Raw genomic sequence first — 26,774 nt, forward strand, 5'->3', positions numbered from 1 at the left:
AAGGGTCTGAGGGGTTTTTGTGTGTACGTTATAATTCACTGAAAGTTGAAAAAAAAAAAAGTTGCCCTTTTCGGAGAAGGGGCTGGAATTCTTGGAATTCTGCCTAAGCCTATTCAGCTTGTAGTTTCACCACGAGATGATTACCCAACAGCTTTCACGTCAGCAAGAAAGAATGGCCAGAGGGAGAGAAGCGTTCTGAAGACGGGCTCGACGCTACACCCAGATTTCAGGACGCCCTGCGTGTGCACCGCTCAGCCCCTGAGAACGACCTGCTGCTTTTACTTGAGGCGAGTCCCGGGGGCGCGGTCCACAGATCTGAAGCGCCCTGACGCCTCCTGACGCGGCTCCGCCACCCACCGATCCGGTGCCAGGGGACGCCTGACCTCTTCGGGCCTCTCTCGCGCTCTCCACGGCCTGACGCGACTGCGGCCGGGCGCTACCCGCGACTTCGCGCAGGGATGGCGACTGTGATCCTGGAGCCCGCGGGCCGCAGCAGCTGGGACGAGCCCGTGCGCATCGCCGTGCGAGGTCTGTTCCCGGGACAGCCCGTCACGCTGCGCGCGTCCCTGCGCGACGAGAATGGCGCGCTCTTCCGGTCCCACGCGCGGTACGAAGCGGACGCCGGCGGCGGCCTGGACCTGGCGTGCGCACGCGCGCTGGGCGGCAGCTTCACGGGGCTCGAGCCCATGGGGCTGCTTTGGGCGCTGGAGCCCGAGAAGCCTTTTTGGCGGTTTGTGAAGCGGGACGTGCAGACGCCCTTCGCCGTGGAGCTGGAGGTGCTCGAGGGCCACAAGCCTGACGCCAGGCGGCTCCTGGGCTGGGCGATGCTGGAGCGCGCCTTCCTGCGGCCGGGGGTGCGGCGGGTGCCGGTGCGCGAGGGCCGGTTGCGCGCCACGCTCTTCCTGCCGCCAGGTGAGTGTGGGGTGCTAGGCATGCAGGACAGGGTGCCCCGGTGGTCAGTGTATCTGGTACTGCTTCAGGGGGTATTTAGATCGTCCAAGGACAGAGAAGCTGATGATTACTAAGCCAGTGGCCAAACCGGAATGTGTACTTTGATATGTTGGGCTTTTGTGTTACGCGTTTTGCTTGCAATATCTCTTACAATCTCCGTAATATTTCAACGAGGTGGGTATTCTGCAGGTAAAAAAAAAAAAAAAAAAAAAAAATCAAGATGGGTAGGCATGTTGTCCACCTTGCTATTAAAAACTACTCTATAGATCTCATCAGCCAGACTGGTCTTAGGGAAAATGATAACGATCAAGGAAGCTATTGCCATGTCATCCCTCTTTAGTGTCGTAGGTTCCCTAGGCGTCTTCACTTCTTTGTATCCCGTATCCCACGGTGCCACAGGTCACAGTTCAGACTCCTCTGGCTTTCTCGCCTGAAGTCATCTCTGGCTATTTATTTTTCTTTCCTCTTTCTAGATAGACATCTGAAATGTGCGCGCTCGCGCGCACACACACACTCACACACACACACACACACACACACAGCCAAGAGTTGATGCAACACAACATAAAGCTTTATTTTGAGATTCTTAATTTTATGTTCAATCCCCTAACAGGACACTGTGAATCAACACTGTCTAAACCGTGAAATTCCTCCTTCCATGCTGCAGTCATTAATGAAAGGCTTTGTTACTCTTTCTGACAACTAAAGATTCTTAGAATCTTCTAGATAATTTATATAATCATATGGAAGATAAATCATCACTGAGAAGGTACTTTCTAGATTTTCCTCCTTCCAAGGTACTTACATTCCTTTAAAAAAATTTTTTTAATGTTTTAAATTTATTTTTGAGAGTCAGAGAGAGACAGCGTGAGCAGGGGAGGGTCAGAGAGAGAAGGAGATACAGAATCTGAAGACAGGCTCCAGGCTCTGAGTTAGCTGTTAGCACAGAGCCCTACGCGAGGCTCGAACCCACAAACTGTGACATCATGACCTGAGCTGAAGTCCGATACTTAACCGACTGAGCCGCCCAGGCGCCCCATTGTATTCCTTTTCAGCAGTAACTTGGGGAGGTGATTTTTGCCTTTGATTCATAGGTTCCCACTAAATAATTTAGAAAGATCTCTAAAAGGAAAATGAACTCATTAAATGTATATAATGCCTTTCCTTTATATTATTCTCTTCTCTAGGACCTGGACCTTTCCCAGGGATCATTGACATCTTTGGAGTTGCAGGAGGCCTGTTGGAATATAGAGCCAGCCTTCTGGCTGGTCATGGCTTTGCCACGTTGGCGCTAGCTTTTTATAACTTTGAAGATCTTCCCAATGAATTGGATATCATAGACCTGGGCTACTTTGAAGAAGCTGTGTGTTACATGCTTCAACACTCCCAGGTTCTCCTAATGTCCTTTATTGTATCATTCTCTCTAGAAATACATGCAGAGATGGTGTCACTTTGCACTCACCTGTGCCAGAGGCCCTGATGCTGCTTTAGTCTTCTTTCACGGAGATTTCTTTTGGAGACTTCCTTGGCTTTAGGTGTCCATTTATACTTTCTCTGTCATATGGCTTAGTAATGTAGAATTAATAATAAAAGTCATGTGAGATTTTCTTTAAAGGAATTATTCAGGAACGTTAAAATTCCTCTTGTTATACAAATGGAATTTCTAATTAGTTTTGCATCCTTTTTTCAATTAATGTTTCTTTTAATGTTTATTTATTTATTTTGAGAGAGAAAACAAGTAGGGGAGGGACAGAGAGAGGGGGAGAAAGAAAATCCCAAGCAGGCTCCCTGTTGTCAGCGTAGAGCCCAATATGTGGCTCCAACTCACAAAATTGTGAGATCGCAACCTGCAAAGATCAAGAGTTGGATGTTCAACTGACTGAGCCATCCAGATGCCCCTTTAATTAAGTTTTTAAAATTTTAGTTCCAGTATAGGTAACATACAGTATTATATTACTTTCATGTGTGCAATATAGTTAGCCAACAGCCCATCACAAGTGCAGCCTTAATCCCCAACACCTATTTAACCTCACCCACCTTCCTCTCTGGTAACCATCAGTTTGTTCTCTATAGTTAAGAATCTGTTGATTTGTCTCTGTCTCTCTCTTCCCCTTTGCTCATTTATTTTGTTTCTCAAATTCCACATATGAGTGAAATTCTATGGCATTTGTCCTTCTCTGACTTATTTCACTTAACATTATACTCTCTAGTTCTATCCATGTGGTTACAAATGGCAAGATTTCATTCTTTTTTATGGCTCAATTATTTCTGTCTATCTATATACACACACCACATTTTTATCCATTCAACTATCATGCGTACTTGGGCTGATTCATAATTTAGCTACTGTAAACATTGCTTGAATAATCATAGGCGTGCAGGGGTGCCTGGGTGGCTTAGCCGCCTAAGCGTCTGACTTTGGCTCAGCTCATGATCTCACAGTTTGTGAGTTTGTGAGAGCCCCACAGAGGGCTCTGTGCTGACAGCTCAGAGCCTGGAGCCTGCTTCAGATTCTGTGTCTCCCTCTCTATCTCTGCCCCTCCTCCACTCATGCTCTGTTCCTTCCTCTCAAAAATAAACATTAAAAAAATTGTTTTTAAGCATAGGGGTGCATGTATCCCTTTGTATTAGTGTTTTGGTATTTTGGGGGTAAATACCCCATAGTGCAATTACTGGATTGTAGGTTCTATTTTTAACTTTTTGAGGAACCTCCATACTGGTTTCTACAGTAGATCCAACAGTTTGCATTCCCACCAACCATACATGAGTGTTCCTTTTTCTTCACTTCCTCACTAACACTTGTTTCTTGTGTTGTTGATTTTAGCTGTTCTGACAGGTGTGAGGTGATATCTCGTAGTTTTCATTTGCAGGTCCCTGATTTTTTTTTTTTTGGCTTTTATGTCTTCCTTGAAGAAATGCCTATTCATGTCTTCTGCCCATTTTTCTTTCTTTTTTTAAAGCTATCTATGTTTAAGTAGGTTCCATGCCCAATGTGGGGCTTGAACTCAGGACCCTGAGATTAAGAGTCACATGCTTTACTGACTGAGCTGGCTGGGTGTCCCTGCCCATCTTTTAATTGGATTATGTTTTTTGAGTGTTGGGTTTTATACATTCTTTCTATATTTTGGATACTACCCATTTAAAGATACATAATTTGCAAGTATCTTCTCCCATTCTTTAGGTTACCTCTTAATTTTGTTGCTTGTTTCCTTCACTGAAATATTTTTATTTTGATTTTTTAATCTTTATGTGTATTTTCAGACTTTGATCAGAACTTGCTTATGTATTTCAAAAGCTAAGAACTACTTAATTTGATTCTGAAGTCTTACTTTGTTTCTATAAAGTTAATTATTTGGTAGTGTATTTAGATGGGGTTTGATGAATCTTTTACTTCTTAGAACAGAACTTGGTTCCATACTGTTAGATACCTAGGCCCATTGAGACTTTGATTGTGCCCACCTGAATGAGGGCCTGAACTTCACAGGCTCCGTAATTGGGCATTCTTTAGTGGATGATTCTCTAGAACATTTGTAAATGATTCCCAGACTTGGCAGTGAGGTTAAGACTTGATTGCCATGGAAAAAGAAAAAAAAAGATTTGTTTGCCATGTGTTCAGCCAGATATTTTTATATGGGGAAGAGAGTTTGAGGTTGAGCTGAGGTTGATACTCTTGTGGTCAATTCACAAATTAAAGGTAGCAGCATCTCTAGTTACATTAAAATTTTTTTCTTTTTTTAAAAAATAGATAATACCTTTATTTATTTATTTTTTAAACTAATCTCTGTGTCCAAAGTGGGGCTCGAACACAGGACCCTAAGATCAAGAGTCATGTGCTCTACGCACTGACTCAGCCTGATGCCCATTTTCTTCTCTTTCTTTCTTTCATTTTTTTGTCAATCTCTAATAGGACATCTACTTCCAAGCCCCCATTTTCCTCTATCCTCAGCTTCACTCAGACCCCAAGTATGAACACTCACTAGGTGAGCTGCTATTGAATAATACTGCCATCATTGTAGAATATTTTTCTGTTAGATACATTCTTGATTGTTCTTTCTTCTTTTCTTCCAGGTAAAGGGCCCAGGCATTGGGCTTCTGGGCTTTTCTTTAGGGGCTGATATTTGTCTCTCCATGGCCTCATTTTTAAAGAACATCTCAGCCACAGTTTCCATCAATGGCTCTGGGATCTGTGCAAACAGACCTATACACTACAAGCAGACTTGCATCCCTCCATTGGGCTTTGATCTGAGGAGAATCAAGGTCGTTTACTCAGGCCTCCTGGACGTTGTGGATATACGGAATGATGCTGTAGGAGGGTGTGAGAACCCCAGCATGATTCCAATTGAGAAGGCCCAGGGGCCCATCCTCTTCATCGTTGGTCAGGATGACCATAACTGGAGTAGTGAGTTATATGCCCAAATAGCATCTGAACGGTTACAGGCCCATGGAAAGGGAAAACTTGAAATCATTTCTTATCCTGGGACTGGGCATTACATTGAGCCTCCTTACTTCCCCCTGTGCCCAGCTTCTATGCATAAAATACTGAACAAACCTGTGATCTGGGGTGGGGTGCCCAGGGCTCATTCTAAGGCCCAGGAAGATGCCTGGAAACAAATTCTAACCTTTTTCTGCAAACATCTTGGAAGACCCCAGAAAATAGCTTCTCCCAAATTGTAATGTGTTGGGCCTGTTGTCTACATGAGAAATTCAAGGTCAGATTATGGTGTTATAATAATCATATGTGAATTGGTTGTCCCTTGGATAACATTAAGTTCATGTTGTGGGTATTAATGATGTGTTTTAATTAGCAATTTGAATAAATTTTTTTCATTAATTTTACTAATGTAACACATGCATATTACAGAAGATTCAATTAGTGATATACAGCACACACACACACACACAAAAAGCCTCCCCTCTGTTAAAATTTGTGTTTTCTTCTAGATGTTTTTTACTTACCGCTTTGAGCCATGGATGAAATTTAAAGTTGAACAAATACTAGGGGAGTATCTGTGGGATACTTTTTCTGTCTGTGGGAGAATTGCCATCCAGTGTTTGCTACTGGTTCAAATACTGGTAGCAAGGTAGAATTCTGACTGACCAAAACCGTATAGAGAGGTGTTGATATGAGGACGGCCGGACTGATCTTTTCCTCACAGAGATCAGAGGAGGAGTTGTAAGAAGGGGAGCATCTGTCCCAAGAAAGTTAAGTCTAAGACCTTTTCCAAGGATGAATGACTTTAACTTATTTTCATGCTTCCTGGCTTTAAGAATAGAGTTTGGAGGGGTGCCTGGGTGGCTCAGTCCGTTAAACATCTGACTTCAGCTCAGGTCATAATCTCACAGTTTATGGGTTCAAGCCCGGCATCAGACTCTGTGCTGACAGCTCAGAGCCTGGAACCTGCTTTGGAATCTGTGTGTGTGTCTCTCTCTCTGCCCCTTCCAACATCAAAAATAAGTAAACATTTAAAAAAAAGAATAGACTGGAAAATCATAGTGTGACATTCTTGGAGGCACTATTCCTCATTTTCCTTGACCTCAGGGCTCATTATACATTATACAAAGCATTGCATAAATGTATTTGAGGAAATAAGGGTTGAGAATTTTCCAAAACTGAAAAAGACATCAAGCCACATATTCAAGAAGCACTGTGTCTTAGCTTGGGCTGCTATAACAAAATACCATAGGCTGGATGGCTGAAACTACAAGACATTTACTTCACCTGGAGACTGGGAAGTCCAAGATCAAATTTCCAGCAGATTTAGTTCCTGGTTAATTGCCTTTTTCTGGCTTACAGATGGCTGCTTTCTCCCTGTGTCCTCATGTAGCACAGAAAGTGAGCTCTGGCTTCTTTTTCTCAAAGGGCACTAATTCCATCATGGGGGTGGGGAGGCCTCACTCTCATGCCCTTGTTTAAAGGTAATAACCTCCCAAAGTCCCTACCTTCAAATGCCACCACATTGAGGGTTGGGATTTCAAAATATGAATTTTGAAGGGACACTAATACTGAGTTCATAACGGGGTGAGGGAGAGGATCTCCCAGTCTTTCCATATGGGTCTTCTCCCTGGCTACTTGGGCTTGGATCCAAGAGAGCAAGGCAAAATTGCATGCCATTCTTTTGACATAGTCTTGGAAGCTACGTAGCATCACTCTTGCCATACTGTCTTGGTCAAGGCAGTCACAAAGACCCACCCAAGTTCAAGGAGAACATAGAGTTCACCTCTGAAAAAGGAGACTGGCAAGATTTTAGAAGAATATGGGATGGGAAACATAACCATTTTTTGAAAATCTGCCCTTTGAGTTAAAAACCTTTATTTTCCATAAGAAAACTCAATTAGTAACTACAAAGCTTCCTCAATCTGCTTCCTAGATGGAAAATATTAGGAGTCCAAAGTTCTTTTATTCCCCTGAGTTTTATTTATTTTTGAAAGAGAGAGAGAGGGAGACACAGAATCTGAAGCAGGCTCCAGGCTCTGAGCTGTCAGCACAGAGCCCGATGCAGGGCTTGAACCCACAGACCACGAGATCATGACCTGAGCTGAAGTCAGACATTTAACCAACTGAGCCACCTAGGTGCCCCCGCCTTTGTTTTGGCCTTTTTTTTTTTTTTTTTCTGTTTTAGTTCAAATTTTACTTCTACCAAAACAATTCTCTTAAGAACTCTGTGGGTTTCCTAAACAGCTTAGTGAGGTTCACCTTATTAGATAAAACATACCACTACAACTCTGTTTGAGATAAGAACTTCCCTACCTGGGGCTCCCTGTGACAATGCTGCAGGATAATACTTGTAAGATTCGTAGAAGCTCTGTTATTTGATAAGATCTGCTACGGACCCCTTAAAATCATCAGAGGGGATTTTGTCAGTCTGAAATGTTCCATGAAGCACTACCTTGAATCTCTCTGAGGTCTTTACAAATGATCTCCCCCAGACCCACTCCAGATTTGATTTTGGTCTGAGGTCCTGTCTTAACGAAAGACTAACTTACCACATGGGGAGGCTGGGAAGGAGGAACAGTATTATTGTCAAACTTGGCAAGTCCTGGTTCCTTCATATTTAACAGATCATTCTTTAATTTGGCCTCTTGCATTTTATCATAGGCAGTAAGAAGAAGGCAGGTGTCTCTGTCAGTACTCTGCTGGGAAATCACCTTAGCCAGATTACTGAATTCATTTAGGTATATTTTCCATTTTTCACATTACTGTGTCATTCTTGCCTTCAGCTTCCAATAAATTTTTATTGCTTTCCTTTAGCTCTCCATGTGGCCCTTCAGGCTTTCACTAACAGTCTTCTTGAAGTCCTTCCAGCTTCCACCAACCACCTAGTCCTAAAAGCAGCTGTTATTCCCATGTATATAGGTATGTCCAGAGGCTGCTTGAGTTTTCTCACAGCATCATACCAGAGGTTCAAGAATGAATTTCCCAAGAGAGGATGGCAGAAGTACATGGCATTTTTAAAGTCCTAGTTTTGGAAGTCACATAGTATCATTTCAACTGTACTCTATTGTTTGAAGTAGACAAAAAGACCTCAAGTGCAAGGAAAAGTGGTTAAAGACCCTTATCTCCTGATAAGGAAAATGGCAAGCTTCCTAGAAGAGCTTCTGAGGTGGGAGTTATTGTTGCAGTGATCTTTGGAAAATGCAGCCTTCTCACAGAATTGTTTGTTATGTAGGAAAACTGCTGAAAAGAAAGACAAAGATTAGAAACTTAACCAGCAGGGCACCTGGGTGATCCAGTGGGTTGAGTCTGACTCGATATGGGCTCAGGTCATGATCTCATGGTTTGTAAGATTGAGCCCCGTGTCCAGCTCTGTGCAGACAGTAGAGAGCCTGCTTGGGATTCTTTTTCCCTCTCTCTCTCTCTGCCCCTCCCCCACTTGCATGTGCAAGGGCACTCTCTGTCTGTCTGCCTCTCTCTCAAAATAAACTTTAAAACAAAACAAAACCAAAAAAACCTCACCAGCAAGGTGGGTGGGGGATAGATTAAATGTGTTGATGGGCATTAAAGAGGGCACTTGATGGGATGAGTCTGGGTGTTATATGTAAGTAATGAATCACTAAATTCAAATCCTGAAACCAATACTAAACTATATGTTAACTAATTGGAATCTATCTATATATAAAGAAAAATATGGAAAAAAAATACCTGTAGCCACAGAAAAAAGACAACCTCCAAAGTAAAACAATAGATCTAACAACTGACTTAAAAATAGCAATAATGGAAAAGGGAAACCACTGGAGTAATACCCCCAACATGCTGACAGAAAATATCTGACAGCCTAGAAGCCTATAACTAACAAAATAGATACTTCAATATGAAATCATGTATTTTTCATAAAGTTTATTGAAAACAATTTAATGAAGTCAAAATAAAGTCATTTTTAGAAAAAAATATAGATAACAGCATACCTGCAATGAAGGAAAAACTAAAGAGTATTCTTCAAGCACAGGAAAATGATTCTAGGGGGGAGCATGTAGATGAAGGAAGAAATGGAATATAATGAGAAGGGTAAACATATAGATAAATCTAAGATACTTACAAATAATATACTATGGGGTTTCAAATACACAAACAATTAAATAGCATATGTAAGAAGGAAATAAGTGGAGTGGAAGTGTCCTAAGATCATTGCACTTTTCACAAAGTGACACAAATACTAATTTTTGTTCAACATTAATAAATCAAGAAAGTTATTACCATAAGCTAATACAGGAGGCAAATGTAATTTTAAAAATCTAAAGATAAAAAAATATAGAATAAGGATAAATATTAATTTAAACTCAAATAGATCAGTAATTACATTAAGTATAATTGGCCTATACATTCATATACAATTTTGTGCTCTAAAAAATGCTGTAAGATCATATATAGTATTGATTTCCTGTCAGAGCATAAGAGATGAACATCTTAACCTCAAGTGACAGTATGTACATGTACAGTGTATAAAGTAAATGTATAAGATAACAATTATGACAGTTAAACTTTGTTCTAAGAATTTGTCAACGAGGAATAATAAAATCTCTATGAAAATTAAACTTATTTTTAACCAATCTGTTTAAACTCCTTATCTCTTATGTATATTCAAAATGGATTTATATTAGGTATTAATAATATGGCATTTATTTTGCCAAGGTGAAATAAACCTGTGTACTTTGTTGAAAGAAACTCCAAAGGTAACAGAAAAACTTTATTTTCTCTCCTGTTGTTGTCTGGAGTCATTCCACTTCCTCCACAAATATTTATTGAAAGCCTACAATGTGGCAGGCAATGTTCTAAGGATGGCAAAGATGAACAAAGATAACAAAGTCTTTGCTGTCAAAAAGCATTTATTCTAGTTTGGAGGTAAGAAAATAAAATCATAAATTGTGTGAAGAATAAAAAAATATGATTAGAGCCCGAGGGAGGTGGTATCATAAATAGACTGGTGAAAAAAGGCATATTTGAGTAGGTAGTCTTTGATCAGAGACTTGATTGAAGATGAGGGAGTGGAACTTCAGGCTGAGGGAATTTAAATAGACAATGATTATGAATAGTCACTTCCCCAAATATAAAACTTGCCAATAAGCACATGAAACAATGCTCAGTATCATTAGGCATCAGGAAAATTAAAAATTAAAATCACAATGAGATACCGCTTCTTATTTACTAGAATTGCTATAATAAAATAGAGGCGTCGGTAGGTTGAGTATGTGACTCTGGTTCTCAGGGTGGGGAATTTTAGCCCCATCTTGGGGTGGAACTACTTATATAAAAAAGATAAAAACAAGTGTTGGTGATGAAGAGAAAAAGGAACCCTCATACACTGCTGTTGGGATTGTAAATGGTGCAGCTACTTGGGAAATCTGGCCTTTCCAAAAGGTTAAATACAGAATTGTAATGACCAGCAATTCCAGACCTAGATTATGCCCAAGAAAAACAAAAATATCCATATGCATAAAAACTTGCACAGGAGTACTCACAGCAGAAATATTCATAATAGCCAAGAGATATTGGCAATATTCACAACAACCAAGAAGCAGATATAACCCAAGCGTAAATCATTCATCAAAAAGTTAAAATTTAATACAGCATATCCACATAACAGAATATTGTGTTGGAATAAAGTAAGTACTGATACATACTACAATATAGATAAACCTCGAAAACATTATGTGAAGTGAATGAAAGACCACATATTGTTTGAGTCCATTTATAAAAAATATCCAGAATAAACAAATCAATAGAGACGCAAAGTAGATAAGTAGCTGCCTAGGGCTGGGAGTGGAGATACGTGGGCAGAAATGGAGAGTGACTGCTAGGGGTACAGGGTTTCTTTTGGAGGTGATGAAATTGTTCTTGAATTAGTAGTGGTGCTGGTTGCACAACATTGTGAATATACTAAAACCACTGAATTGTACACTTAAAATAAGTGAGTTATATAGCATGATATATAAATCATACTACATAAAGATGTTATTCTTTTAAGTAGAATATACTCATAAGATTTACATTTAGAGGTGCCGGGGTAGCTCAGCCGGTTAAGCGCCCAACTCTTGATACTGGTTCAGATCATAATCTCACATTTCTAAAGATCACGCTCCATGTCGGCCTCTGTGCTGACAGGTTGGAGCCTGCATGGTGATTCTCTCTCTTCCTCTTTCTCTGCCCCTCCTCTGCCCCTGAGCATGTATTCTCTCTCTCACTCTCAAAATAAACAAGTAAACATTAAAAAAAAAAAAAAAGAAAGAAATGTATTATGTGAGATTCAAAAATTGGTAAAAGTAAAAAAAAATACTGTTCAAAGATACAAACATGATAAAATTATAAAGAAAGCTAAAAGGTTAATAAACACAAAATTGAAGATGGTGATTACCTTTGATTGGGATCAGGATGCAGCATGCAGGGGCTTTAGAAGTAAAGACAATGTTTTATGATGAATACTAGATAATGGTCATATTATTTTTCCTTAAAGACTCACATGTTTTACCAGTTATTCTTCTAATCTACTTAATATTTAACTTTTTAAAAAATCAATACAGATTTAAAAAGAAAGAAAACGCCAGAAGAGTTGTCTGTCTTAGCTTAGGACCCTCTGTATTCCTTACACATCTTCATTGCCCACCAGTATTTAGAACTGCCTTAGGCATCCCAAACTGAGTCACATAAAGGGAGCAGTGTAGGTCTATTCCAAGGCGTGGGTATAAATGTACTTTTGTAGTGTTTATCTGATATGTGATAACCTATCTACAGTATATTTCTACTACATTTTACCATTTCACTCTTTTAATGACAGAAATCGATGATACTGTCTTGGGTCTTACGTTGGTTTCCCTGAGATTCGTCTACTGCATAAAAGCATTCACTTGCATTGCAATTCCTTTACATCTTCTCTTTTTTTCTAAATTTTTATTTTATTTTTTAAAGTTATCTCTACATCCAACATGGGACTCAACAACCCTGATATCAAGAATCATATGCTGTACTGACTGGGCCAGGAGGAGATGCTACATCTTCCATTTTATCTTAAGACTTTATTTTATTTTAATATTTATTTTTGAGAGAGAGAGAGAGAGAGAGTGGGGCAGGGGCAGACAGAGAAGGAGACAGAGGATCTGAAGCAGGCTCAGGGCTGACAGCAGAGAGCCAGATGCAGGGCTCAAACTCAAGAATGGTGAGATTCTGACCTAAGCCGAAGTCAAACACTTAACTGACTGGCCACCCAGGTACCCTCTTAAGATTTTATTTTTAAGTAATCTCTACACCCAATATGGGGCTCAAACTCACAACCCTGAGATTCAAGAGTTGTATGCTCTACTAACTGAGTCAGCCAGGCACTCCCCTTATCATTTTAATCTCATAAATACATGAATGGATGGTGCTCTTATTACAGAATGATTCTGTTGTCTTATGATGGGGTTCTCTACTGTCTTGCATAGATATGCATATATAATACAATATGTTGCCCATTATGATTGTAATTCCAGACACCTTTAAATTTTAATCACACAATGAGATGAAAAGGGATGATGGACTTCAGCAGGAGTGTCTCCTATATTGTGCCATCCCCAAAATCTTCACCAATCACAGAAATGCCAATCAGCTTCCTTTTATCTACTTCACTTCATGCTCATAAAGAACTGAAAAGGCCATGGTCCACTCTAAGATGAACTATATATAATCTGCATGAAGGTGTCAATTTTCTGGATTTTCTTCATAATCCCAGGATTCTGATGTAGCTTTTGTTTGGTCTCAGGTATGTCCAAAGCCTGTTACCATATGAGCTTTGGCATTGGGTAAAGAGTGCATAGTCACTGTGTATCTTAAGCTAATATTGATGTTTCTACTAGTTCCTAGTAAATCTTGCTGGTAGGGCCAAGTTCTCACATGTTGCTCTTGATGATGTGAACATACGATATTCTTCTAAGACCTGGAAGATGCCATTCAGCTTATCCAAGGATATTATCACCTCCTAGACAAGCTCAAGGTCCTGTGGTAGAGATTCCAAACGTCCAATTTGGGGACCACACTCAAGATTCAAAGCACCACCAGTGGGTACAATACTATATAGTCTAAATCTGGGTGGTCCATGGGGGTATGCTAGAGTTAGGTTGTGCACCTGCAAGAAACACTGATAGGAGATTAGGCAGCAAAGAGAATTCCAGGACCCGGGTCTGACTGATATCGACAATATTATAATAGAAAACTGTGATATTTTGAGAGAAAAGTCTATTTGGGAAGAAGATTTGGAGTTTAAAACGTAGGGTAAAAAGATGAGGGGATGAGAGCACCATCTTCTGTCTGTTTTTCCTGGGCTTTCAAGAAATCAGAATAGGCAGGGAGAATTCAGTTGGTCTTTCCCCAGACAAGATTCTCTGACTTCTCCTCATGATGTTGAAGGGCAAATTTATTTAGTCCTTCTCCATAAATCACCTCAAACTTACCCAGTAATAGAGGTAAAAGAAGAAAGCTTCCAAGGGCCAATGAATAGACACACTATTGAGAAGAGACCTAATGACTCACCAAGAAATCCAGCTCTCACTATAATATACAACCAGACTTCTGGAAAAATCTGTTATATTGGCTACTAGGATCAGGCAGAAGGCATTCAGATTGACCAGTCTGAATTGGGGGAGAGTGGGTCTCACAGTGAGTACTCTTCTCTGAACATGATACCGCAAGAGTTAGATGCTCTGTTTCTATGTTTGATGAGATTATGGAGATTACCACGATCCTACTTATGGGATATTGGAGAACAACTGCAGTCATGGAGAGTTATAACAGGAGGAATCAGGAATAATTAAAGAGGCCCTCTGAATCTGCCTGAGGCCGGCTGCCCCGGTTGCCCAAATAATCTGCTTTCACTAAAATGAAATAAACTGGCATTCCTAGTTTTTCTAAGATTTACCTCCTGCTCTTCCAAATGGTTATAAGCAGAGCTATTGCAGGTCATGGATGGTGCTGGTGGTGAATAGTCAGAGAACGGGCAAGTAGGAAATATATTTTTATGAGGTACCTGGCTGGCTTAGTCTGTAGAGCATGCAACTCTTGATTTTGGGATTGTAAGTTTGAGCCCCACATTGAGTGTAGCGCTTCCTTAAAAATAAAATCTGTTAAACTTGTATTCTTGTGAATTAGTGTTTCATTCTGTTCATACAATAGTTTCTGGGTCAAACTATCCAGTCATTGCTTACTAGTGATTTAATAAAATTACAAAAGTAGGGAGGCCTGGCTGGCTCAGCCAGTCGAGCATCTGACTCTTGATTATGGCTCAGGTCATGATCCCAGGGTCATGGGATTGAGCCCTGTGTTGGGCTCTGTGCTGAGCATGGAGCCTGCTTGAGATTTTGTCTCTCCCTCTGTCCCTCTTCCCCACTCATGCTCTCTCTCTTTCTCTCTCTCTCTCAAAAAAAAAAAACAACAAACTTTTTTAATTACAAAATTAAATAATGTAGCACCTGAAAGAGTTAATCTTTCAAACTCCCCACTAACAGCCCCATCTAGGGCAATGCTCCTGGCAAGCACTCAACTTGGTAGCTCCTGTAATTCAGAGTTCTGGGAACTGAGCCAAGAGCAGGCTCACCAGGCTAAGAGCATAACTTTTTGTACCCAAACAGCAAGTAGTTATTTTGAAAGCTATGCTTTTCCATTTAATCAAATCTCTCTGAATGTAGGGAACCTTTCCTTAAAGACTAAGGACAAGATCCCTCAAAGGGAGAGACACATGGTCCTAATGCCCTTTCTCTCTAGACTTGTTACAATATCAGATTCCTCCAGAGAAATCATATGCCTAAGTCTAGGTGCTTTAGACAAGGGAAATATTCAAGTATTTCAGTGGATTTTTAGATATAGGGTCAGAGATAACACAAGTTCCTGGAAACCTCAATCAAATGGGAAAGACTAAATATTCAAAGATATGAGGAAGGATCTGAGGTGGACAGGTTTTACTAACCCTACAAATGGGGCACAGAAGATCATAGGTATCCTTTTTGGTGATTTCATCACTCTCTGATATTTTTCTTTTTTGTTCAAACCTTTCATTTTGAAATAATTTTCAACCCACAAAAATGTTGCAGAAATAGTACAGTGTTCCCTATACCATTCCTCCCCTTCCCTTAATGTTAACATCTTACATAACCATACTACAAATATCAAAATCAGGAAGTTACCATTGATACAATACTATGGAACCATGAGAGTATTACTGATATTAAGTTATCGCTATCTTTGAAAAGAGACTTAGATGGGATGTATACTGACTGCTAAGAAATGGAAACTTGGGGCTCTCTTGTTTCACAAAAACCATAAAAAAGAAACAGTCCCAGGCCAGGATCATGCGTGAAATCATAACCAATACTGGAGAAACTGGGAGCCCATCCCATCTCCAACCTTTTCTTCTTTAACTCTCACTCAGGTTATTGGAAAAGTAAATGTATCTCGGATGTCAATGGAGGATAACAGAAAACCAAAAGAATCTGTAACTGTGGTTGCCACTGTTTCTCTACAGGAAGATCTTTCTAAATCATCCCTGATTGTTATCATTTTATTAATCTTGCCAGAGCTTGTTTTTGATCCCCATACGTATGTATGTATGTATTTACATTTTATTTTATTTTATTTTATTTTTTTAAATGTTTTATTTATTTCTAGGATAGAGAGAGAGAGAGAGAGAGAGAGCATGAGCAGGGGAGGGTCAGAGAGAGAGGGAGTCACAGACTGAAACAGGCTCCAGGCTCTGAGCTGGCAGGCAGCACAGAGCCCGACGCGGGGCTCCAACCCACGAACCGCGAGATCATGACCTAAGCGAAAGTCGGACGCTTAACTGACTAAGCCACCCAGGCGCCCCTACATTTTAGATATTAACAGCAGTTTGCCTCACTTGGCAGCCAGTGATTTACTTTATAGTCTTGCTTCCACGATATTTCAACTCTCTAACATTTGACGTAACCTGTTAAGGCAATATTTAAACAGGTGTCCTAAGTGTAATTCAGGTAGTGAAATTTCTCATTGATGCTATACTGATCAGAGGTAATACTGAAACAGTTGTGAAATTCAACCTTTCCATATTGAATTTATAACTAAAAGTCAGTGGCCTAGTAAGCATGGAAAAGTTCAGGAGACTTCTCAGATAGAAACCTTTCTGGGTGTGTCATTATCTGAGGGTAGCCAGAAAGATTCTACCCTAAATCAAGCAAAGGCTTTTGTCTATCCATAAGTTCCTACCCTTAAAAAAGGGGCACAGAAATTAAGTTTTATGTTCAATATTGGAGATAGTATGCCACATATGGGAGTATTAATCTACAGCTACTTCATCAAGTCACTAGACAAACACTGGAATTTATACAAAGCCAGTCCCCTCTTAGAGCAGCTGATTCTTTTTCAGCTTGTGGGCAAGCTGCCCTGGCAGTTGGCCTGTACAATACATACCACCAGAGTCCAGCGCCAGCCAGTCCAGGGGTCCCCAAAGGATGGACGGTGTCGGCGAGAGAGAGTGAGAGAGCCCCGAGATTCTTTCTGATCACCAGGCAGGCATCTCTGCCCTGTCAGTTTTAGTGTCTTTATTTATAGGGCAAATGATAACATGACATCAGAAAATGGCATTTTTATAATGGATAATTCTCTGTGATAAGATGCTTTAGAAAGTGTATAGAAACAGGTTTTACAGAAGTACTCTTGCAGAACTACCCCAATTATAGTGAGGTTGAGTAAATCTTACAACTTAAGAAAATAACAGGGTGTTCTCAGTGAAAACATACACGTTTGTTGCGTCAATAACACTAAGATTAATTCATAGTTTAAGACAGGCTAGGAATCATTCTGTCTGGCTCACAAGAGGAAGAATGTATTTGAGCTTGTTAATAACTTTTTGATTTGATGCTGAATGCATAAACACCATGAGGGCCCTAAATGTGTTAGCCTTTGTACTTGGGTTTATGTTTTAACTACTCTTATCCATCCTCATCACAGCTGCCAGGGTAAGGGAAGGTGTTTGTGGAATGTAGGCCTTAGGGAAGGGACTGCTATACATCACCAGTTAGCAAAGGTATATGTAGTAACTTATCTTCTGCCCTTATCTGTTCCTACCTCTAAATTAGGCTCTCTATCTCCAGGCCGGACTTAATTGTCCAGTTATATTCCTTATGGCACTGGAGAGCCAACTGTACCTTTAATGAGGTTCGCTCATTTCCAATACATAGAATAGCCTCTTCGAGTGCATTTACCTTTGTGTCTAGTTTTTTGTCTATGATTTCGTGAATAGCTAGGGCATGAGAGACATTTTTGGTTAGTTGATTCACATGTTGAGCTGTATGAACCCCTTGGACTACCGCAATGGTAGAAACAGAATTGTACATGTAAAGGTCAATCTTTTGTGAGTTAGGGTCATTAGCCTGTTCATAGCTCAAGGGAAGTATTGAGGAAAACAGGACCTGTCGGAGACATGACGTCTGTTCCCATAGTCACAAAAGCAGTTCCTACAGTAAGTTCCTTCACAAGGTGCAATCATCATACCAGGGCCAGAGAGAATAAGATTCCCCATACCAATCAACAAAGTGCCTTGGGGGTTGGTGCTCAAGCAGAAATAATTGAGTGGGGGTGGATATCGGTCATCATCTGACAGCGGGAGGCCTTGCAAACCTGCCTTAACCTCACAAGGAGTTTTCTCAACTAGTGAGTTCAGAATGGCGCCCAACAACTTACTTCCTCCATGGAGTTTCTAAGTGCAGAATTCCCCACACGAAGGCAGTTTTGAATGGCCCACCCAAGGCCTCCTCCTTAGTTGCTCTTCCCTCATGTGCCTGGGAGCCATTTCTGCATCTCTTCACAGCATCCTAGATATCAGGGAAGGGAGAGGGAGAAGTCACCTTTCACTTTGCCTTTCTGAAATCTGAGTGCAGATTTCAATTGTTCTGGTGGCAGTGACAGCCCACGTAGTCTTTGTAAGCTGAGTGTTCCTAGATTGCTCACAGCCTATAACACTTTAAGCAACAGGTGTTTAAAAGACCCTGCAGCAGTTACTCAAAAGGCGGAGTAGCCAAAGCCCACTGAAGTCTGAGATCTGGGACTTACTCTGGCTTCTTTTTATTCAGCTTATAAATATGTCTTGACCTTGTCCTCACTGGGCATCTTCTGTGTGTTTCATCCACCCTGTTGTGTAACCAAGCAGGCTGAGCTGACTGGCTGGGTTCAGCTAAAAAAAGGCACTGACTGGCAAGAACGGGAAGGGCAAGAGGAGAGTGAGGTCAAGGTGTTTGTTCTCCCCACTCCTACTATCTCACAGTGGATTGCGCCGCCCACCACAATGGCTACAGCTCCTGCCAGGCAACCCTCTCCCCTTGAGACTTCAAGCCCAAGGGGCTGCAGCCAATCTTGTTTATTTATTTATATTTATTTCTGAGAGAGAGAAACTCAGCATGAGCAGGGGAGGGTCAGAGAGAGAAGGAGACCCAGAGTCTGAAGCAGGCTCCAGGCTCTGAGCTAGCTGTCAGCATAGAACCTGCCCCGGGGCTCGAACCCACCAACCGTGAGATCATGACCTGAGCCGAAGTCAGACGCTTAACCGACTGAGCCTTTGGGAATAGTCCCTTTATGAAACTCTCCACAAACTCCCCAATTGGAATGTGCCACTTGTTTCCTACCAGAACTCAGACACAGCTCAACCCTCACACTGCCAGCACCAAGATTTGTGAATTGAAGAGCAAAACTCTTACTGAGCACTCACTGTAGGTATATCAGTGCAGTGTTTTTACATGTTAGTCCATGTAATTAACACAATACACCTTTTACAGATAAGAAGACTGGATTCAGAGGCTTAATTGCATATCTCTTAAGGAGCAGGATCAGACTGGAGCCCAGGTAGATCTCACCCCAGAACATCTACCTGCTCTGGAACGCTTAGCTCTAGGGGAAAACTTGCTAAAGGATTGAGAGACAATGGAAAGGTCAGGACTGTTTCTCCACTCATCATGTGAATTACAATCACCTGGGATGCTTTATAAAACTCCAGGTTTTCCGAATTGCCAGTATCTCTCCCAATCTCAGCGGCCTTTGTACCTCTATTTCCACACTCACTGCACTGGGTTGCAAAATAATGAACTCTTATTTAAGCAGATACTTCTTTCTGATCAGACACTAGTGGATTTTCACAAACACTAGCTAACTTCACGCAATGGCTTAGAATGTCCTAGCGTCCGAGTATCATAAAGTTTCCAACTGCGACTGCTTCTCCGGTGGGTGCAGAGACTCCTGGCTGGACACGTGACCCTGGAGAGCCCGGCCTCCCCTGTTCCGCAGTAAACCGGATGGCAGCTACCGTGATTGTGGCGCCCGCGGGCCGCAGCAGCTGGGACGAGCCCGTGCGCATCGCCGTGCGAGGTCTGGCCCCGGGACAGCCCGTCACGCTGCGCGCGTCCCTGCGCGACGAGAAAGGCGCGCTCTTCCGGTCCCACGCGCGGTACGAAGCGGACGCCGGCGGCGTCCTGGATCTGGCGCGCGCGCCCGCGCTGGGCGGCAGCTTCACGGGGCTCGAGCCCATGGGGCTGCTCTGGGCCCTGGAGCCCGAGAAGCCCTTGGTGCGGCTGGTGAAGCGGGACGTGCAGACGCCCTTCGCCGTGGAGCTGGAGGTGCTCGAGGGCCACGAGCCGGAGGCCGGGCACCTCCTGGGCCGGACGGTGCTGGAGCGCGCCTTCCTGCGGCCGGGGGTGCGGCGGGTGCCGGTGCGCGAGGGCCGGGTGCGCGCCACGCTCTTCCTGCCGCCAGGTGAGTGCCTTGCGCCCCAGGCTGTTCTGAAGAATCGGTGGAGTCCTGAGATCCTGGGCGGACTGTTGCCTGACTGAGAACCACGTTTCCTAAACTCATCGCCGCACTCCAGAGCTTGTCATGCATTCTGGAAGTTTTTCCTCTTTAAATTTCATGGCACTTCTGGAGTCACTGCCACTCAGCTAAAAAGTGCATTCAACATGCCCACAAAGTGCATTGGTTTTAAGTGCCAGCCACGCAGCTGTATTTCAAATATCAACATTAGGTAATGAGTTAATGCTGCTGTGCAAGAATGATCTTTGCCTCTTTTCATGTCAAGCTAACAAGGAAGCTAATCTAGAGGCAGTCTCATATAATCCTAAAAAAAAAAAAACCCCAAACTGATAGTCCTCTTCCCCCATTATAAACAGTCTGTCAGTGATCCTCAATCTGAGCTGATTTCCCCCCACTCCTGGAGACATTTTTGTTGTCACAACCGAAAGGTGAGGGGGAATGTTATTGACATCTAGTGGATATAGGCCAGAGATGGTGTGAAGCAGGCAGAATGCACAGGACAGCCGACACAACAAAGAAATATCTTACTCAAAATGTCTGTCGGGCTAAGGTTTAGACCCTAGTCTAAGTAAAAACAAGGCTCTTCCTAGCTAAAAGGGGCCCAGAAACAAGACCCCTGCCCCACCTCTTACAACCAAATTCCAGACTGAAACTCCTCCCATATAGAAATGCTGGAGTTGCCATATCGCAGAGAATCTGTAAACTGAATTCTCTCATTCTACAAAACAAGAGGCTCTGCTTTATTCTTACAGCTTGTCAGCAATTCACAACCGCTGTACAGTCAACTGTGAACTCCTGCAATTGGAATTGGATTTTATACATCTCTGTATGTCCATATTCCTAGAGGCTTGCCCAAGGATATAGTAGGAGCTCAATAAATCATACTGACTGATTCAAAAAGAATCCTCCCACCCCCAAAACCTTTCATCACCCATATTGGCACCTGATATTTCAGTCAGGTCAATCTCGTGTTAACTATTTCAATGTCTACTTTGTGGCCCATTTAACAATTGTTTTCTGTCTCAAGGGCTTTTGTAAGTAATGTAGAAGGATACAGTTTTTTAACAAATCTGTATAAAGTCAATGACTGTGCTGCATAGTGGAATGCAATAGCTAGTCAGACATGGTCCTCATCGTACTTATAGTCTAGTAAAGGACCCAGGTAACTATACTTGCACCTATAAGCTTGGTAAGTGCTATGATAAGGGCCCAACGTGCTGGTGGGGACATATAAAAGGCTATCTGACTTAACTCAGCCTTGGGGGAGACCTGAGAAGTCTTCTGGGAAGGGAGATCTAAACATTGGTTTGAAAACTGAAAGGTCAGCCGGATCATAAAAAGTGGAGAGGGGAGAATAATGTTATGCCATTTTCAGGGGCCGAAGAGAACAGAGCACATTTAGGGATAGTGGCTTTTTTTTTTTTTCAATTTTTAAAAAATGTCTTTTATTTCTGAGAGAGAGAGAGACAGCGTGAGCAGGGGAGGGTCAGATAGAGAGGGAGACACAGAATCTGGAACAGGCTCCAGGCTCTGAGCTAGCTGTCAGTACAGAGCCCGACGCGAGCTTGAACCCACGAACTGTGAAATCACGACCAGAGCTGAAGTCGGATGCTCAACCGACTGAGCCACCCAGGCGCCCCATGGGATAGTGTTCTTTAGAGCTGGAGCAGAGAATGCAAAGAAGTAGGGAGTATATCTAATAAACCGTTATATAGAGAGAGCATTGTACAGTTCTTCAAGTATTCTCAGATTTTTTTTGAAGAAGACGACATCATGGGAAATGTACATCTCCTCATATGCTATTTGTAACTTGAAATATATATTTCCTATTTGAAAATTATGTGAAAAATTCTAGAGAAAATAAAGTATTTTGTTCCCCCCTCCCTTCTCCCTGAAGGTTACTATTAAGAAAAAAAAAAGCCACATTTAAAAAGGGTCCTTTTTTCCACCTGCTTCTCCACCCTCAACCTTCCTGGCTTCAGAAACTTCTCTTTGCTGACTGCCAAAATCTGAAACTCAAGAATGTCTTTTGAGAGTCTAAAGCTCCTTATGACTTGTGCTTTCCAGGTGCGGGACCCTTCCCTGGGATCATCGATCTGTTTGGAAGTGGTGGTGGCCTTTGTGAATACAAGGCCAGCCTCCTGGCTGGACATGGTTTTGCTGTGCTTGCTTTGGCTTATTTCAAATTTGGAGACCTCCCTAAATTTTTGGATAATATGCACCTGGAGTACTTTGAAGAAGCTGTAGATTTCATGCTGCAGCATCCAAAGGTGGGCTCTGGTGTTTGCCTGAATGCAGGGGAGAGAGGGTAAAGCAGACACAGGACTGGATCCCAAAGCCCTACCAGAACACTGGGGGTTAGAAATATGCCATGAGACAAAAACGTTTCTTCAAAAGTTATTAGGATTATTATTTTCACTTCCACCCATCTCTCTCTAATCCCTAAGACGCAACTGTTGATTTTCCTTTAATTCTTGACCATAATTCAAAGAGTTGTATTAAATGTACTAGCCTTTATTTCTGGTTCTCCATCTACACCACGATGGCCTTATAATACTGGATAAGGCAACTGGTTTCTCTGGGATTCAATTTTTCTCATTTATAAGATTAATGTAGGGGTACCTGGGTGGCTTAGTCAGTTGAGTGTCCGGCTCTTGATTTCAGCTCAGGTCATGAGCCCAGGGTTGTGGGATTGAGCCCCATGTCAGGCTCTGCACTGAGTATGGAGCCTGCTTGGAGTTCTCCTTCTTTCTCTCCCTTTGCCTCTCTTCTCTGTTTGTGCTCTCTCTCTAACAAAAAAGTCTAATTTAATTAAAAAAAGATAAATGTAAATGTGTAGAGGAAAAAGTTTGACTATTAAGAGACATTTTTAGGACAGTTGGTGACATTTAAATAGGGTCTGTGTTGGTTGATATTAAGGAATCATTCATTTTGTTAAATGTAATAATGCTGTTATGTTTTTGTAAAGAAAGTTCTTATTTGAGACTGGAAAAATGGAATACATCCTCTGCAACTATCTAGATTTAAAGAAACCCAAATATTCTAATGTTAAGTAAGTGTTAGAAAATGTTCTACAAGGTCTGTAGGGTGGTCTAACTCTGTCAGAATTCAGGGACTGGTCTCTTAGCAGAGATGGCCTTGAACTGTGATTATTGATTTATTAGGGGAGATAAGGCTGCAGGGAAAAAAGAAGAGACCAGTATATCCTATCAGTTCTGCCCTTAGACCTGGGCAAGAGGGGCTTCTGTCCTGGACCTTTTGCTTTAGGTGGCCACACTCCCTGCCCACAGGATGAGGAGTCCAAGGGACCCAGGGAATGTATCCACCTGGAACCCATGTGCCTTACTCACACACACAGACACACACACACACACACACATCCCATACCCCTGTTCTCTGGAATCCCAGAATTCTTTGCCAAATAGCACTGATCCTGCTTCCAGGCCCTATGTCTTTTCTCTGGGTCTGTCAATGTGAATACACCTAGGCCTTATACATGGACACTGGGGATGTCCCTATACATGTGTGAGAGGCCCCTCAAGGTGCATGATGGAGCCAGGGATGAGAAGAGAAGGAACAGGGGCCAGGGACCAAGGACTGAGGCTAGCTCTCCCCCATGCCACATTCTAGCACAGAACTTCAAGGAATTCCAAGATTTCAAATCTGAACCCAATATTATAAACTGTTATGAAGGTATATTTATCAAGGTGGGAGAAAATAATATATTTCAATAGTTTGTTTAATAACTTTTAAATATTTAAGTATGGGGTATATGGCTCTTTGTGTCTACTCTTGACCCAGTTGCCATAAATATTACTAGAAGGCCTGTGTGCTAGGAAATCAACTGATTTGCTTATTAGAAGACACACTTGAGCTCTGTGGATCATTGCATTAAAAAGAGAAAGCAAATGACATTTAAGAAAGCTAGCTAGAGAATACAAAATCACTGCTTATGTCCTCCATTTACAAATTCTAGGCTTGTTCTCTCTTTTTCAGGTGAAAGGTCCTGGTGTTGGCCTTCTTGGCTTCTCTAAAGGAGGTGACCTGTGTCTCTCAATGGCCTCTTTCCTGAAGGGCATCACAGCCACTGTACTTATTAATTCCTGTGTGGCCAACACAATGACTCCTCTGCATTACAAAGATATGATTATTCCCAGTCTTGGTAGTGACATAGGGAAATGTGCAATTACTGAGTCAGGAGTTATGATTTATGTGGGGGTTTGGGATAATCCACTGGAGGAACCCAACTACCAAAGTATTATTCCATTGGAAAGGGCCCAGGGGCCCTTCCTGTTTATTGTTGGCATGGATGATCAAAATTGGAAGAGTGAATTCTATGCTCAGATAGCCTCTGAACGGTTACAGGCCTGTGGTAAAGACAGACCCCAGATAATCTACTACCCAGGAACTGGTCATTGTATTGAACCACCTTATTTTCCTCTTTATAGAGCTTCTATGCATGCCATGTTAGGCCAAGCAATACTCCATGGAGGTGAGCCAAAGGCACAATCGTGGGCACAGGTTGATGCCTGGCAGCAAATTCAAACTTTCTTTCATAAACACCTCAATGGTAAAAACTCTGTACAGTCCAGCAAAATATGACATTGTAATCATAGACCAGATACTATTAACAAAAATCTAATTCATACAACATGTATTGGGTTTTCCAGAGCACATAGGAAACTTTTTTCTTTTTTTCAGTTTATTTTGAGGGGCAATTGGTTGGCTCAGGTTAGTTAAGCATCCAACTTCTGCTCAGGTCATTATCTTGCAGTTCGTGGGTTCAAGCCTGGTGTCAGGGTCTGTGCTGACAGCTCAGTGTCTGGAGCCCACTTCAGATTCTGTGTGTGTGTGTCTCTGTCCCTCCTCCACTCACACTCTGTCTCTCAAACATAAATAAACATTTAAACAATTTTTTAAAAACCAAATTTATTTATTTTGAGAGAGAGCATGAGCAGGGGAGGCGCAGAGAGAGAATCCCAAGCAGGCTCCTCATTGTCAGCATGGAGCCTGATGTGGGGCTTGATCCCTGAAATGAGAGATCATGACCTGAGCCAAAATCAAGAGTTAGATGCTCAACCAACTGAGCCCCCCAAGATTTTATTTTTAGGTAATCTCTACACCCAATGTTGGGCTTGAATTTAAATTCTCAGATTAAGGTTGCATGCTCTAACAACTGAGCGAACCAGGAGCCCCCAGGGTACATAAGAAACTTGTGGTAACAAAATAATTACCTCAGCTTCCTGTCAGGTCCTACTGGATTCCCAAGCTTATTGCAACCTTCCTTTCTTCACTGCCAGATCCATCCCTGTCTCCCCTGAACTTTACCCAATATATATGGGTTTAATCCTGGTCTTATCTACAGGATCAATCTAAACATAATTAGGAGAAATATAAGAAGTGCCTGACCAACTCTCAATTGCTGGCCTATCTTTGGCCTGTTCTGGTTCTGAAGACTGAGCTTCCATATTGCTAAGAGTTCCATGTCCCCTTTGGACCACGTCTGAGCCTTGGGAACATACCCACTTGAATCCCTTAACAAATGGACCCTGCTTCCTTCTTGCCAGTACACATTCCTGAATGTGTATTCAAGACTTTTATCTGAGCCTTCTCTGAAGATTGGGGGCATTGATATTCTTCACATACTAAGCTTTGCTTTTATTTTATGAATGAGACGGCAATTTCTAACTTACTGATAAAGTATCAACATTACAACATTACAAAATTCAACATTTGTAAAGGATACTTTATAAAGTCAACTGAATCCTTTACAAAACAATTTGTTGTATGCAAAATGGTGTATTGATATACTGATACAATAGATTTTTAAGATTCTACCCTGTAGTCCACTGCCTTAATCTTTGGATGTCATGTTATACCTGCCAAATTAGACTTCGTCCCAGCATCATCTGTTACTGCTACCCTCCTTATGGGAAGTACTGGGACCAGTCCAGCTCAGTTCATTGTACTGAGCAGTATGTAGATTCAGAAGAGCCCAGAGCAGAGGTTCTTCCCTGAGAGCAAGGAAATTTTTCTGAGACACACCACATGATTTGCTGGAGACCAATTTGAGTCACCAATATGAGTCTATCCAAACAACTGCCCATTAATTCTTAACTAATTTTGACCAATTGCTAAAAATATGTGTTGACTATAGTTATTCATTATGTAGTATAATAACTTATAATGCTGGAGCCTCTGTTTTAACTCACTCCCAGGTGGTCCTGCCTTGCTAGAGATGCCTTTGGGATGGGGGAATCATAGGAAGACGTTATAAGGAATGTGGCTGGGAGTACAAGAGAAGTCAGGGCCAAAGGGTAGCACCAGAAGTCCAGCATGAGAATGACTAACCATTTCCGTGTACTAAATCTCTAAGTGTAAGGATTTCTTCCTTACTGATAAAGTAGCCTAGAAATGCCCTACACTGACTAAAGGTATTTCGTCACTTTCCCCACGGAGTTGACACTCTATATAGCCACCTATTTCTAGATTTCAAAAGGAGGGCACCTGGGTGGCTGAATCAGTTAAGTGTCTGACTCTT

The 26,774-nt window shown here is 41.9% G+C and overlaps 2 protein-coding genes and 1 non-coding gene across 3 annotated transcripts; 2 read left to right on the plus strand and 1 right to left on the minus strand.

Annotated features, from left to right (window-relative positions):
- The first annotated feature begins 449 nt into the window (after positions 1-449).
- ACOT4 (acyl-CoA thioesterase 4) lies at positions 450-5,750 on the plus strand. The gene is made up of 3 exons (XM_039232292.1): positions 450-912; positions 2,139-2,341; positions 5,020-5,750. Exons 1-3 carry the CDS (start codon positions 459-461, stop codon positions 5,623-5,625), a joined length of 1,263 nt encoding a protein of 420 aa, XP_039088223.1. The 5' UTR covers positions 450-458; the 3' UTR covers positions 5,626-5,750.
- LOC120231999 lies at positions 4,900-4,967 on the minus strand. Its single transcript, XR_005528474.1, has one exon. It is a non-coding gene; the product is annotated as a small nucleolar RNA SNORD56 (small nucleolar RNA).
- Positions 5,751-19,644: 13,894 nt separating the features above from the next.
- LOC120231962 (acyl-coenzyme A thioesterase 6-like) lies at positions 19,645-24,874 on the plus strand. Its single transcript, XM_039232302.1, has 3 exons — positions 19,645-20,179; positions 22,301-22,503; positions 24,230-24,874. The coding sequence occupies exons 1-3, from the start codon at positions 19,723-19,725 to the stop codon at positions 24,833-24,835; spliced, it is 1,266 nt and encodes a 421-aa protein (XP_039088233.1). The 5' UTR covers positions 19,645-19,722; the 3' UTR covers positions 24,836-24,874.
- Positions 24,875-26,774: the final 1,900 nt, after the last annotated feature.

Source organism: Hyaena hyaena, unplaced genomic scaffold (assembly GCF_003009895.1).
Source record: "Hyaena hyaena isolate Hyena2069 unplaced genomic scaffold, ASM300989v1 scaffold_65, whole genome shotgun sequence".
In the NCBI taxonomy this organism is placed as follows: domain Eukaryota; kingdom Metazoa; phylum Chordata; class Mammalia; order Carnivora; family Hyaenidae; genus Hyaena; species Hyaena hyaena.

Bases quoted from the DNA above. Each gene is read 5' to 3' on its own strand.
- ACOT4 (XM_039232292.1), top strand. From the start codon at position 459: ATGGCGACTGTGATCCTGGAGCCCGCGGGCCGCAGCAGCTGGGACGAG. The intron at 913-2,138 runs GTGAGTGTGGGG...TCTCTTCTCTAG, and splicing joins CACGCTCTTCCTGCCGCCAG to GACCTGGACCTTTCCCAGGG. The intron at 2,342-5,019 runs GTTCTCCTAATG...CTTTTCTTCCAG, and splicing joins ACATGCTTCAACACTCCCAG to GTAAAGGGCCCAGGCATTGG.
- LOC120231962 (XM_039232302.1), top strand. From the start codon at position 19,723: ATGGCAGCTACCGTGATTGTGGCGCCCGCGGGCCGCAGCAGCTGGGAC. The intron at 20,180-22,300 runs GTGAGTGCCTTG...TGTGCTTTCCAG, and splicing joins CACGCTCTTCCTGCCGCCAG to GTGCGGGACCCTTCCCTGGG. The intron at 22,504-24,229 runs GTGGGCTCTGGT...TCTCTTTTTCAG, and splicing joins TCATGCTGCAGCATCCAAAG to GTGAAAGGTCCTGGTGTTGG.